The sequence below is a fragment of the Musa acuminata genome, chromosome BXJ2-7 (assembly GCF_036884655.1).
Source record: "Musa acuminata AAA Group cultivar baxijiao chromosome BXJ2-7, Cavendish_Baxijiao_AAA, whole genome shotgun sequence".
Taxonomy (NCBI): Eukaryota; Viridiplantae; Streptophyta; class Magnoliopsida; order Zingiberales; family Musaceae; genus Musa; species Musa acuminata.
The window spans coordinates 10,546,000-10,560,064 of record NC_088344.1 but is presented as its reverse complement, the minus strand read 5'-3'; the positions used below and the strand labels follow the sequence as shown (position 1 = coordinate 10,560,064).

The 14,065-nt window shown below is 42.9% G+C and overlaps 4 protein-coding genes across 4 annotated transcripts; 3 read left to right on the top strand and 1 right to left on the bottom strand.

Moving 5' to 3' along the window:
- The first annotated feature begins 1,421 nt into the window (after nt 1-1,421).
- Nucleotides 1,422-3,331, top strand: LOC135617166 (protein IQ-domain 26-like). Its single transcript, XM_065117136.1, has 3 exons — nt 1,422-2,131; nt 2,206-2,412; nt 2,485-3,331. Exons 1-3 carry the CDS (start codon nt 1,727-1,729, stop codon nt 3,106-3,108), a joined length of 1,236 nt encoding a protein of 411 aa, XP_064973208.1. The 5' UTR covers nt 1,422-1,726; the 3' UTR covers nt 3,109-3,331.
- A 100-nt stretch (nt 3,332-3,431) lies between these two features.
- On the bottom strand, nt 3,432-6,578 carry LOC135617167 (profilin-like). The gene is made up of 3 exons (XM_065117137.1): nt 6,353-6,578; nt 5,582-5,719; nt 3,432-3,824 (listed from the first exon to the last, which is right to left on the bottom strand). The coding sequence occupies exons 1-3, from the start codon at nt 6,473-6,475 to the stop codon at nt 3,690-3,692; spliced, it is 396 nt and encodes a 131-aa protein (XP_064973209.1). The 5' UTR covers nt 6,476-6,578; the 3' UTR covers nt 3,432-3,689.
- A 2,034-nt stretch (nt 6,579-8,612) lies between these two features.
- On the top strand, nt 8,613-10,276 carry LOC135616119 (leucine-rich repeat extensin-like protein 4). Its single transcript, XM_065115295.1, has one exon. The coding sequence runs from the start codon at nt 8,790-8,792 to the stop codon at nt 10,017-10,019; it is 1,230 nt and encodes a 409-aa protein (XP_064971367.1). The 5' UTR covers nt 8,613-8,789; the 3' UTR covers nt 10,020-10,276.
- Nucleotides 10,277-13,260: 2,984 nt separating this feature from the next.
- LOC135618080 (ferredoxin-3, chloroplastic-like) lies at nt 13,261-13,605 on the top strand. The gene has a single exon (XM_065118982.1). It carries the CDS (start codon nt 13,261-13,263, stop codon nt 13,603-13,605), a length of 345 nt encoding a protein of 114 aa, XP_064975054.1.
- Nucleotides 13,606-14,065: the final 460 nt, after the last annotated feature.

The following is a 14,065-nucleotide window of genomic DNA, read 5'->3' as shown; positions in this document are numbered from 1 at the left end:
TTTCTCCACTCGGTTACTGCGCTGTGTGTTTGGTTTGAAGAGGATGAGGCAAACACTTGTCCTTCTTTCCTTTCCTGTAAGACGCAACTCAGGAACGACGAAGTCAAACACAGCCTCCATTTACGTTACGAAGATGGAAGGCTACCTGTCTTCGCCCACTGCTAATGGCAGCATGCATGAGACCTTCCAGTTCCACAAACAACGGGCTGGTTCTTGAAGCCAGGGGCTCATGAAACGCCACTGCCACCGACAGCCCCGACATTGTTGTGGCCACAGGCCGAACAGAGTCCACCATTGCCCAACTTCATCCCCAAATCTGCTCCACTCGAGCGTGTTTGAGCCTCCTGCGGCAGTCGGTAGTATACCACAATACTTTGGAAGAATCCTCCACATGCCTGTCCAAAGAACCAGTTGCTTTCTACACCTAACTCTGTCTTCAGACTCGACGACAGCATGAGGCATTCAGCTACTGATCAGATGACGAATAAACAATGTAGGCAAGAGATAAAAGGTCGGAGGTTCCTATCATCATGCTGCTGATGCATGAATGACCAAACGAGTTGTCATGATAATGAAATCAATGTATCCGAACAAGCATTAACAGAAGATGGCCTGCTGAGGCCATTGACGAACGACGTTCTAAGAGGAGATTTGGATTAACTTAAAGACATCACTAACTTGAGATTAAATATTTATAGACTAGCAATTTAGATTTATTAAGTTAACGAATCGATTACAATATTGAATTGGTTTAGTGAGCCGAATCGTTATCCCATCTCGAGTTCAATACATCACGACTGTAATTAAATCTGATTTTTATAATCAATTATTATCTTCTATAGTCAGATACCCTATTATAAGATCGAGCAAATGAATATTGTTATCACATCTTGAATTCGATGCATCATGATCGTAATTAAGTCCAAAAGAAATGTGCTCTATTTAACTATCCATTACCATTAAATGTGCTCTATTTAAAAACTTTTAAAAAGATTTTGTATATCATACGTTAAAAAGATTTCTTCTCCAGGAAAAAAGTCAAATTATTTGGAGAAATACGACATATATTGACTAGGCTTAGCTGGATTTTCTGCTCATAGTAAATATTAGAAAATAGAAGCCAAAAACTTAGTTTTCTCTATGCCCTTTGAAGTTGACTACGTTTATAATTTTCCGCAAATCCAGCGACCGCTAATGAAAGGCTTCAATCAGGGTGAGGTCAGCCGTTGACTTCTTTTCTTGCAATTACCCACGTGCCCCAATCATTTACCGTTTGGCCTCGACAGTAGATTCGTGAACACGTGCTCCTTCAGGGCCTTTTTGGGAAACTAAAAACGACACGTGGATTCGAGACGTTTTGCTTCGCCACCCAAGAAGGAAATTGTATTTAAGATAATACACCCCCTCATAAATGTGATTTTGACAATTAAGGAAGGTTAAAATAGATTCACCGCCGGTGAATCGTGGAATAGATTAATCCCAAAAGATTCGCGTTTCAAACCAGCATATCTGCCTATACAAACACTCTCAGCGGAGGACTAAGCTTTCATCGCATTGATTCCTTCCTTCTCATTGAATCAAACGAGCTTTGTGAGTTCAGCTGGTGATCGTTTTTTTCCCTCACCTGCCTACGGCAAAGTGTAAGAAGACTAAATGATTCCATTTTGTAGGACCTGAAGACGGTAAGCTCTGTCGCCGAAGTGATCCATTGCTTTTCCTGCGGGAGATGGGTCGGGCAACGCGGTGGCTGTGGAATCTGTGGGGTGGTAGCGAGAAGAAAAAGGAGCCGAAAAGTTACTCCAGTCACGGCGGCGAGGAGAGGATGGAGAAGAAAAGATGGAGCTTTCGGAGGTCCAGGGACTCCTCCGGTGACGTGGTGCTGGGCCAGAATGTTGCCACGGCGGCCGCGATCGAAGCCGCATGGTTCAAGTCCTTCTACGCTGTGAACGAGAGGGAGCAGAGCAAGCACGCCATTGCTGTGGCGGCGGCCACGGCCAACGCAGCGGTTGCAGCGGCGCAGGCAGCCATGGTGGCGGCGCGTCTCACCACGCCGGGGAGGGGCGCCACGTTCAGCTTCCCCGAGGAGGAGTTGGCGGCGGTGAAGATCCAAACAGCATTCAGAGGCCACTTGGTAAGTAATCCACTGATCGCATGCTTGCTCTGTTTCGCTTGAGTTTGAATCCTTGTGGTTTGCCTTCTTCCAAGGCGAGGATAGCACTCCGAGCTCTGAAAGCGTTGGTCAAACTGCAAGCCTTGGTGAGAGGTTATCTTGTTCGTAAGCAAGCCGCCGCGACTCTTCACAGCATGCAAGCTCTCGTCAGAGCTCAGGCCACCGCACGAGCACAAAGATACGGGAACCTCCTCCCGGACGATAGAAGCTTTCGACCAGAAGTCCGCCATCGGAGATCTTTAGTACGTAACGAACGTCTCCACAAGTTGATGGTGCTTGAACTAAGCTTCCATTTCTCTTTCGTTTCATCACAGGAACGCTTCATCGACGCCCGAATCGAGCACACGCCGGCGTTTCAAAGACGGAGCTTCTCGACGAGTCTTGGCGGTGCTACTCCCGACAGAAGCCCAAAAACCGTGGAGATCGATGTGTGCGGCACGAGGTCGCGATCTTCTTGTCGAGCCATTCCCTCTGCTGTGGATCCAGCGGATCATTTCTCTTCTCCAATTCCCTGCCCGGTTCCAGCACGAGTCTCTACTCCCAACCGCCGGAACTCCCAAGAGAACGACTGGTGTATCAGTGGCGAGAAGTGCCGGATCTCGGCCACAGCACAGGGAACGCCCAGATACACGAACTCGCCTGGTAAGGTGGGCGTGACTCAGGCCAAGAGTGTGTACGATGCTGAGGGAGTTTACAGGCGATACATGAGCGAATCGAGCTCTCCAAACTATATGGCGAACACGCAGTCATCGAAAGCGAAGCGGAGGGCTCAAAGTGCCCCAAAACACCTGCCGGAGGTGGCAGGGATGAGAAAGAGGCAACCTCTGGGTGACCTAAGCAACTCCTGTTTCCAAGCTCAGGTGGTTCTCAACCTCAACAAAGCGGAGCAGGGAAAAGTGGAAGGGAGGGAGGTCTTCTTCTTGCAGCCAAAGTGGTGAATGCAATGGAGTCTTCAAGTCAGAATAAGAGGAAGTAGAGAAATCTTCTCTCTTTTGAGTGTCGTTCTCCTGTTCATGGAATAATTGTATGGTGTGAAAATTTGGGATGTTTCATCACCTTGGTTGCTGATAGCAGCATCAAATTTAGGTTGTAGCTTGTCTTCTAAACTGCGTTAGCAATGTAACATGCTTGTAAGTCTCAGTGCTAAGTGGGAGAAGTGGATCGGAGCCAATTCATCCACCTATTAAATATATCATGAGAAGTAAAAAGATGATAACTTAGGAAGACCATGCAAATATATACAGATATAACCACGCAAATATATCTCAAATCTACATCACACTTTCAGGAAGATTGTCCAACATACATATGAGCACAGAGACAAATGTTGATCCCCTTCGACAGCGATACAAATGAAAAGTCAAACTTCGAGATGATGCCAACAGCCCAACAAGACTTTTGAACAAATTTCCAACATGATTTCAAGCTGATTATAAAATTCACACACAAGGGAATGTCGGGTGAATTGCAAGACCATGCAAATACCAAAATAAGAAGTTCCAAAGCATCAACACCGGATTCAGAAACCCTGGTCGTAAAGATAATCACCAAGCCTCTCGACAACCATGTTGCACTGGCCACCAGTCATTGGCTCATCATATATACCAATGATCAGAGCCAGATTGGTTTTCTTAATAGTGACACCACCGGTACCCTGAAAAGGCATCATCTTAGAAAGTCAGAAAGAAAGCATTTCAGATCATCATTGGCACTAACATCATGTGTAGTTTACATCTATTTAGGCAATTAAGAACCCCAAATCAGTATTTCATCATTTATTCTCCAACCAAATGGCCCCTTGAGTTCTTTTTATGAGAACTTCAAATTTCATAGCAGGGCTTGTTGCTGCTTTCACTTTTATTAAGTATCAGTAATTGGAAAACAAGAGCCTACAACAAAATACACAATTGAAAAAAATTATCAGATGATGAATTCCATGACAGCTGGTGTGACTCCTCAAACTTAAGTTCATTAAAATATGAGCATTTTCTTGATTAAATGACTAAGGAAGATATGATGTATGAAGAACAATGTGAAAAACTTCTAAGAGGATAGGATGCACTTTTTACTAGTTTTTCAGAAAAAATCATATGAATACTAGCGATCCACGTTACACTAAAAGAGTCCTTTCAGATTTGACAAGACCAAACAGATTCTCCCAAGGTTCAGGAAGATCTTATCCGGTACTAAGAATTGACTTATGCCATCATTTGAGAAACATGGTTCAAAGCACCGTGTAGGAGAAGATATCACACCAATCTAGCATCTTAGGAAAGGCTGCTAGTTTGGCAGGAACCACATAAGTGAGAAATTGCAGTCGTGTCAGACCTTGTGGCATCAGGATGTGAAGAAACAGAAAGAGGAGAGGGAGAGATTGCCTTCCTTATACAAAAGTACATAAGAATAACAGATCTCATTTGAAATCTACAAGAAAGTCAATTAGGCTAGCGTGAGATTTGCAAAAAGGAGAAGTTGGAACTTGCAAGAAAAGTTTAATCTCACACCTGGGCCACCACTGACAAGTGTTATTTCTAGGACCTCATCTCTAGTGGTTCTTTCGCATGCATGGAATTGGAGGAGCACCAGCAGTGTTCACTGACCATGAGCATGAGAAGAAAGTATGCGAGAAGATGGAAAAATGAAACCATCCACAGCAATACACGTAGATTGAAAAATGGGTCATCATAAATTTGATCATTTTTTTATGGGAAAAGACATGAAATATTCAAATTTTAGTTAACCACTTTTACCCATAATTAATAATATAGTGGCTGAATAAAAATACTGACAGTGAAAAGGAATTCTTAATTAGAAAAAAAAAAAGTTATGTCCTAAAAAGAATTGTAGCATGTTATAAAACTCAAATTTTTATGCCATAGGAGACAAATTGATAAGTGGATCAGATAACTAGCAGTCGCTTGTTGGGGCCAAAAACAACTGGACCATTCATCACAACCATTTGCCATCACTTTAAAGTTATCAACTTACTAAAATAGATAAGCACAGCTTGTAAGTAATTTCTTTTAGACAGTTCGTGGCTCCTTGGTCTTTAGCTGAAATGAGGTTTCAGTGAAAACATCCTTGGTGCTGTAAACATCTAAACATTGTTTATCCATGTTATTAAGTTTTACTGGGTATAGTTAGCCAATTCCAAATCAAAACAGTATAAATCAGCTACAAAACAAAAACCATGTGTATAATGCCTCCCCCCCACCCCAAAAAAATATGAATTATAACTGCTTCGACAAGAAGATGATCAAATTGCATATCTTGACACCTATGTGAAAGTTCAGTTCAATGTTAAAGATCAAGTATATAATTTATGCACGTACAAAAAGAATATGACCATCGATTAGACATCCAATAACTGTAAATGTAGTTTAGCTCATAGACGATAGACGAATTACTGACCTTCTTCCCTCGAATAACAGCACCTGGCTCGCCTTGGATGACCATATACTTTGTTCCACCAAGAAATAATCCAGTTGGTGCAAGAGATCCAGGCTCATCAAAGTCAGTCATGATTGCAGTAATCTCTTCAGGTTTGAACTGATAGTATTGAGAAGACAAAACTCATTAAAAGATGACATACATAGTGGAACTAAGACAAATAAAATGCTTTGCGAGGCGACGACCATGTCTGATGTCATGTTCGTGTATGCTGCCAGTCCAGTAAAAGAAACTAAATTTCCAGAAAACTGATAACTGTAATCATGCCCTAATATTCCTTCCAACCAAAACGGATACTACATCATTTTCTTCTTCCCCACGAGATGCAAGCTGGAATTATTTTCATGCTTCAGATCCCCCCTCTTTTCCAAAAGAAAGGAACAAAAGAGATCAAGAAAGAAGGGAAGCAAGATCTTCTCTTTTCCAATGCTTCCGGCGCTATCTAACAAACCTCAACCTCCACCATCCCACAAAGAAGAGAAAACTCTCAAGAAACTAAAAGAGCATATCCACATAAACCGATTACAAATCCGGTTTCTGGCGGTCAACTACCAGATCTTGCAGATCCACCAACGAAACCGATCAAGAAAGATCCCATCCCGTCCCGATCAAACACAGGGGAACAGGGAGCGCGGATCGAAGGCCGCAAGAATCAGATCCTTCACTCACACTGCTATCTATCACGAAATCAAGAACCACACACAGGAATCGATCGAGAAAGAGGGCGGAGACCTGAGGGAAGGAATCACTCTGGGCCCAGACGCTGCCGTCGTGGCCAAGGATGGCGGCGGCGGTGAGACGCTGATCGTCGATGTCGCACATCAGATGATCATCGACGTACGTTTGCCACGACATCCTCTCTCTGCACACTCTCCCCCCTCGTCTCCTCTCTTCCGGTGCCGCCGCTGTTGCAGTCTTTCCACAGTCTACTCTCTACGGAGAAGAAATGGTAATCGAGGGGAATTTATACAGTAAGAGACCACCAAAGTTGACCGACACGGAAGCAATAAATAACCTTAGAAATCCTTTAATACATTAAAATGTTATACACATTATTTCTTCTCATAGGAAAATATGAAGAAAAAATAATCTTTGGAATCAATCTTATTTTTGTTGCTATGTACTGTTTTCTTTTTTTATGATGAGAAATTTCATGCATTTTCAATTTAAAACAAAAAGTATATATATACATATACATATATATATATATACATATATATCATAATTTTTTCACATAGCCAGAAGGAATGCATTAATGATTGGATTTGACAAAGGGATAATTTAGGTTGCTAGCAAAGAGTCAATTAATTACATTTCATCTGATAATATAGGATTCGAGTGTGCCAAAATTCTCCTTTTTTAGGATAAATGCAATAGATCAGAACCTCATAAGAGCACATAAATGCACAGAGATGCAGATGATTAAGATTCCCAGCAGATGAACCTAAGAGCAGCACCAGCAACTAGTGGCTTTAGGAAGGGCTCTTGTTCTTCCTTCGGTGTTCTGAGAGAACCTTGGAGTCTTGGAGCAGGGCAAAGCACATGAAGTTCCATGACCTACACCTCACAAAAAGGTTGGAAAGAATCATCAACTGGTACATGCACACAACCTGGTTTGCAGACTGTGAAGGAGCACAGTAGAGTTGCTGCCATTAGAAGCATAGGGTTGTCCATGGAAAGAAGCCACAGTAATGGCATCAGATGCATGTTCCACAGCATTGCTCAAGAACATTTTGGTGACTCATCAAGCTCAGATGGCGAAGCATGATTCCTCCTTTCTGTGGTGTTGAATCGTCATCTGATACAGTGAACTAAGGAGTCCAAGTGCAATAGGAAAACACTAACAATATAAAGGTTGGTTCCTGAAAGTTCTTCGCCTTTGCCCCATGCATTGATAAGTCAGAAAGCAGAATCATTGCATCATAAAGAATTTGCCATGTTATAGAATAGCAGGAGCACCAACTTCAGTATATCCACTCTCACATCCATTATTTATGCTCGGAGAGCTATTTCAAGCAAATGGGCTGTCCATCAATATCAAGTGGAAGCAGCATCAGTCCCTGAATGATGAGTGCATTTATCGATGTGAGGAATTTTAGAGGAAGAAAACAAAGTCATACAGCTAATGAAAACGACAGCTGCTTGCCACAAGGAAAGCTGACTTCCTAAACCCAACGAGAGTCAGCACACGAGCTGTGGCAGATCAACTAGATGTGAGAACATTTTCATGGCAAGATCAAGCTAAAAGAGCTCTCTTCTTCCAACGGATGCAAGCATCTTGGGTTTAAGATGAAGTCTCAAGAATAAAAAGGAAAGAAAGAAGAAGAAGAAGAAGAAGCATACGAACATGCTTGGATCTATAAATTCTAGCCTTTTATGCGACCTCGAAAGGCTGGCCGAGGTGCAGCAGAAAAAGTTGAGAGAGAAGAAGATCATGGAATGCTTTCACAACCGTGCAGTGGGGAACACTGTCACTGCCCACCGCACAATGCGCATGCACCACTCACAAGATCAAACAGATGTGGCAAGAGCTTGGAACAGTGATACCATGTATAAAGAACAGCTCCGGAGTCTTCAGCATCAGTACAGTGATTGTTCATGGAGCACGCTGAGTTATTGTCTTGCTTCCAGCTTATAGTGATCCTTCTATTTGCATCTCCAGAAGAAATCAACGGTCTGAATGATGAGCTCAGACACTTATTCTACAACTTTCCATGTCTCCCTATCAAAGCATAGCTGAAACATGCGATCTTAAGGCAATTAGTGGGATAGATTTGCTCATGCTGATCGAGTATATGCTGGTGTCATCAAACAACACAGGTAACTTGATTTGTCTTCACTGAAGCTGGTGTAGCCATTCTTCTGACTGATGCAGCTGTATTGTACACCATCAGCCATATCCCAGGAGTTCCTCTGCCTGAGTTCATAAATACCAGTACCCCACAGGCTTAAACCTTTGACCCAGCCATTGCAGAAGCTAAGGCTGGTTTAAGACCCCCGCCAGTGGGTTGATGCCAAGTGCCAGACAAGTCCACTCCAGCTCAAGCAACCACGTCCAAGGAGTCAAACATCCCATCAACCAGCACATTCATCACAAACCAGTCATGTCATACAACTCTGAAAATTACCCAGAGCTCTCTGAAATCCTTCTTCTTTCCCTCCTTTGAAGATGCAGAGACTCAGGTTACCTATGGCCCTTGTTTTTCTACAGGTATTCACTCCAAAATCCTCAGCATTCGTTGGGATGGGTGGTGGTGGAGTCTGGTTCAATGGTAGAGGCGGTAGCACCACCGAAACACGATCATCCTACCCTCAAGATCCCAATGGCAACAGAGAGTACACAGCTCTTCAAGCTTGGAGATCAGCCATGACGGAGGACCCATATGGGATCCTTGAAAGTTGGCTTGGCCCTGATGTCTGCTTTTATAGAGGTGTATTTTGCTCATACGCGCCTGAAGTCCCCATCTTTGCATCCTTCAGAGTGGTCTCAGGAATAGATCTCAACCATGCCAACCTCGAAGGTTCCTTGGTGAAGGAGCTCGCCCTGCTCGACCACCTCTCCTTTCTCCACCTCAACAGCAACAGGTTCTCAGGCACAGTCCCGGACTCCTTCAGAGAGCTCCACTACCTCTCGGAGCTGGATCTCAGCAACAACCGGTTCTCAGGCCCCTTCCCCACTTCCACGCTCCTCATCCCAAACCTCATCTACCTGGACCTCAGGTTCAACAGCTTCTCCGGCGAAGTCCCGGATGAGCTCTTCGTGAAGGACTTGGATGCCATTTTCCTCAACAACAACCAGTTCGGAGGTCAGATCCCGATGACCCTTTGGGCCTCCCCGGCCTCCGTCATCACCCTCGCTAACAATCAGTTTTCTGGGTCCATTCCATTCAACTTCGGATACATGAGCTCCAGGATCAGAGAGGTTCTCTTCCTCAACAACAAGCTGACAGGCTGCATTCCAGAGGGGGTCGGATATCTAACCGACGTAGAAGTGCTGGACTTGAGCTTCAATTCCCTCGCAGGCCATCTTCCTAGCTCGCTGTCATGCCTTTCTGAGGTTGAGGTCCTCAACATCGCTCACAACCAGCTCTCGGGGGAGTTACCGGAGCTGGTCTGTGATCTGAGGAGCCTGGCAAACCTCACTGTTGCATACAACTTCTTTTCCGGGTTCAGCCTGGACTGCGCGAGACTCTTCTTCAGGAACGTGTGGTTTGATTTCTCCGGGAACTGCATTCCTGGGAGCGACATGCAGCGGCCTCCACCGGAGTGCATGGGGATTCCGGGAGGCGGGCTTAGCTGCCTCAGGATACCCTCAACGAGGCCTTTGGCTTGCGCAGGGAGCATGGGGCAGAGGGACGGGATGAACAGGGTCCCCTACACATTTCCTTCACTTCCATAAGCTCTGTGGACCGTGACAGGACATGACTGCACGCCATAGCTGATCATTCAATGAAGGGAACAAGTTATTTGTATGCTAGTGATTCGTGCTCTCTTAAAATATTTTGAGGGAAGAAGCACAGTAGTACTTTACTTGCTGCCTTTCGGTGGCTTTAGATCAAATGTTTCGGTATTAGGAGGTTGGCACAGTAAGTACCAGCATGGTTTAGACTAATTCTAATAAGATTAACCATCCTTTACTGATGCTATCATTTCTAGTGGATGAACTCTTTATGAAGGCCACCATAGGGTGGAAGGTATGAATGTATCCTTTCTTGTTTTAGGTATCCATGACAGAACAATCAGTAATAAGCTTTCATATAGAAAGGGAGGTTGCCAAGCCTTCTGTTGCTAATTAATAGGTAATAGATGATAAGCATGACAATAAACAAAGAGGTAAACGAATGAAGACCTTATCATCATGCCCATCATTGGCATCTCTCCTTGCCTCTACAAGCACAATGACTTCAGCCTGAAACTGCTGCTTCGAAAGTCATCATCTTTTATTTCATCATGAAACCTGTCTTTGCATTAGATATAGACACATGAACGTTAACAATGCCCAAGCAATCACTTGGCAGTTCATATACAACATCAACCAATCGTATGGTGAATCCTGAGACGCTGAGCCTTCAATCCCATGGTGAATCCTGAGACGCTGAGCCTTCGCTCCGAGAACGATGACAGGGATGAGAGGCGAATGGTATCGTCGTTATTATGAATTGAATACGTGGGTGACTCTAGAAAAGGACCATGGAATATTTTGGTCCGATCGCTGGGTGGATCCACGGAACCACTTACCTGTTCTTTATTGGATATAGAGATGGTCTTACAAATGGGACCCATGGATGCTCCAATTAGAGGATGCCTTGCCCAAAGGACTGACTGTGTGTAGAGAATGGACGAGTATTTATCGTCGTAGACGTCTGATTCTTTTCACGAATCTCAAGAAAAAGACCGGATTCTTACCCGTTGCGGTGATTATGAATACATGGTCAGTGAGAAGACCACACACTGCAGACAAACACCCTAATTCCCATCCCTCTTGCGGCGTGCTCCTCGGGGGTTTTTTTGCCTCGCCGTCGTTCTCTCGGCGGTGTTGTTGCTGCCGCTTGTGATTCCGATCTGCGTTCTGAACTCCTCTAGATTGGTCAACTATACTTTGATTTCGAGGTATTTTTCCTGCGCTATGCCGCTCTCTTGAAAGTTGGTCGAGTTTGGGAGTGGTTCTACGTTGAAGGTGCCTCTTTTCATCTTGAGCGAACTTATTTTTTGCATCCTGAAGCAGATAATTATATTATATCTTTTCAGTCGCTGGTTATGTGTCGTACTTGGCGATATTGGTGTTTGATATGGATTACGGGTGTTCTGTTGAACTTCTAGATTGGGTTCTTGCTGCTTGTTGATGTGGGGATATGATTAAATAGATTTGATGAAAATTTTGGCTTTTCCTTTAGGAAAAATAGGCTGTGAGATCTGCAACGTAACTTTTTGTTTGTAAAGGTGGTCTTTTCATGAAAACGTTGCGGGTAGATGTGCATTTTTAGTCCTTGAAGTTATTTATTTAACTTCACATCTTGATCTTTGTATTGTTTGTTATGAAAATCTAGTGAAAGTTTGGATTTTTTTTTACATGTTTTTCATTAAGATATGGATCAACTTAATCATGTTGCTGATGCTAGTGGTTTGATACTTGCGTTTGATGTCGGATATTAGATGATTCAAAATTATCTATGATCTGGTTTGTTTTAGGCTTGATCTGAGCTAGTTACAACTTGAGCATGATGCTAGTGGTTTCGATACTTGCATTTGATGTCAGATATTAGATGATTCAAAATTATCTATGATCTGGTTTATTTTAGGCTTGATCTGAGCTATAGTTACAACTTGAGCATGGAAATCTAAAATCAGGCTGGTGTTCGTTTGTGTCAGCAGTTAGCTAAAGGAGAAACAATTTGCATAGTCTAATTTACTTGTAGTGCCATGTTAGACCACATTTTTATCAGTGTGGCTCAGTTATTCCATCTTGGACTTCTGTCATTTGCTACAATGTTAGGATCTCATAATTATGTCTATAATGGTTGGAATGTGTGTGTGTTTTTTGGGGCACTAATGTTTTTCTCATGATCCCCCAAACAAAGATGAAGCTGTAACTTATCCAGCAGAATTTACTTAAATATGCTAAGCAGGAAACAAGGGAATGGTCACCATCATCATCCACTGTATTTGACGATGCAATTGTTTTTCCAATGGTGTTATATGTCTTTGCAGTGATATCTTTTCTCTTTTGGCTTTGTAGGTTTTGCTTTTTACTCATTGAATAGGACAATTAACAATTTTGTGCTGCAACTGAATATGATTACTAGTATGGTGGAAAAGTTGCGTAGAGAGTTTGAAACAAGAGAATTGAATTTTGGCGTTTTGTGCACTTATAAGATTAATTAAACAATATATTAGTACTAAGATAAAATAATGGCCATACGACCTTTCTGGGTGGAATAATCGTTGGTTATCCTATTGTTCTCTTAACATATAGTTTCTAGATGTGAATTAGGGCATTTTGTTCAACAAATAAACTTGATTTAGCTTGTTTCTCTGGAGCTTCGAGTGAAAGGCAAGTTGGTAAATACTTGCTTTTCTCATACAGCTCCATACAGCAAGTTTGCCTTTCCTATAATAGCAAATTGGGTCAAGTCCCTTTTTGCCCTTGCATCACAGTGCAAGGCAAACATGATTTTCGACTCTAGTAAACTAGTAGTTTTGTTTTTGTTCTTTGACAAGGAGTAACATTTCTTACATTGTAAAGGAAAAGTTAGAACTCTCTGATGTTGACCGTGTGAAAAAAATCTTAGCTTCATGAAGTCACTTTCAACACATTACTTGATAGATATTTCAACATTTATTCTCCTGTGCAAATTGGTCTGCATTATGAACTTGTTGAAGGCCAATTTACTTGGAATATTTCTGGCATTGAAAAAATATATTTTTTGTTTCTTTTGTCAAAAATCTTGTGTTGTGTGTACACTGTGATGATAGATCTCATGCGTAGATGGAAAGTGTTTTCTTAGGATGTCATTTCATTCATCATCTGGATGTGTTCCCCACTGAAGTCCAAACCATGAGATTGATGGGATGTTTTTAGCAAGACAGATTTTGACAGAACCTTTTTTGGCATCTTTAGCAGATACATTGTCGACTGTTACATGCCCATCCAACTCCGTGTTCAAATGCAGCATCAAGAACCTGCCCTCCTCTTCCTGATAAAGAATCCTCTGTTACTTGGCTCCTTGGAGAGTATCTCAAAAGCATCCAGCCTTAAGATATCCAACTGCTTCAGGGCATCTGCCATGGCTGTCTACAAGGTCAAGCTCATTTGGCCACGGGGAGAGGAGCATGAATTTGATGCTCCAGAAGATACCTACATTCTGGACTCAGCTGAGAGTGCTGGCATTGACCTGCCTTACTCTTGCAGAGCTGGGGCATGTTCTACATGCGCTGGCCAGATTGTGTCGGGTGCTGTTGATCAGTCTGATGGATGCTTCCTTTGATGAATCACAGTTGGAGAAAGGTTACCTGCTGACATGCATCTCGTATCCAAGGTCAGATTGTATTATCCACACACACAAGGAAAGCGATTAATCGCCCTCCATCCGTTCGGCTGCTGTAGCTTCCTCTGGCTGCTGTTGGATCAGGAATAGTGTTCTCTTGGCAGGGATTTCTCATGCTTATAGGTTTAGGTTGTCGCTGAGAGAATTCTTTTGGATGTCCTTTAAAAATCTCAGTACCAATGCTGATACTGTAAAGTATTACTCTCTGAACTATTGGTTCTGATTTGATTCAATTTTTGATCCTGCTTAATTTCTCTCTTGTATCTATCTGCACAAACATGAGCTCAGGTCTTCAGATCTTGTTTGGTGTGTTGGATCTTTGCGTGCAATTGGTTAAAGCTTCGATGAATGGAATGCATGATTGCAAACTAAATGTTGTGAGGGTGCTCACTATTTGCCT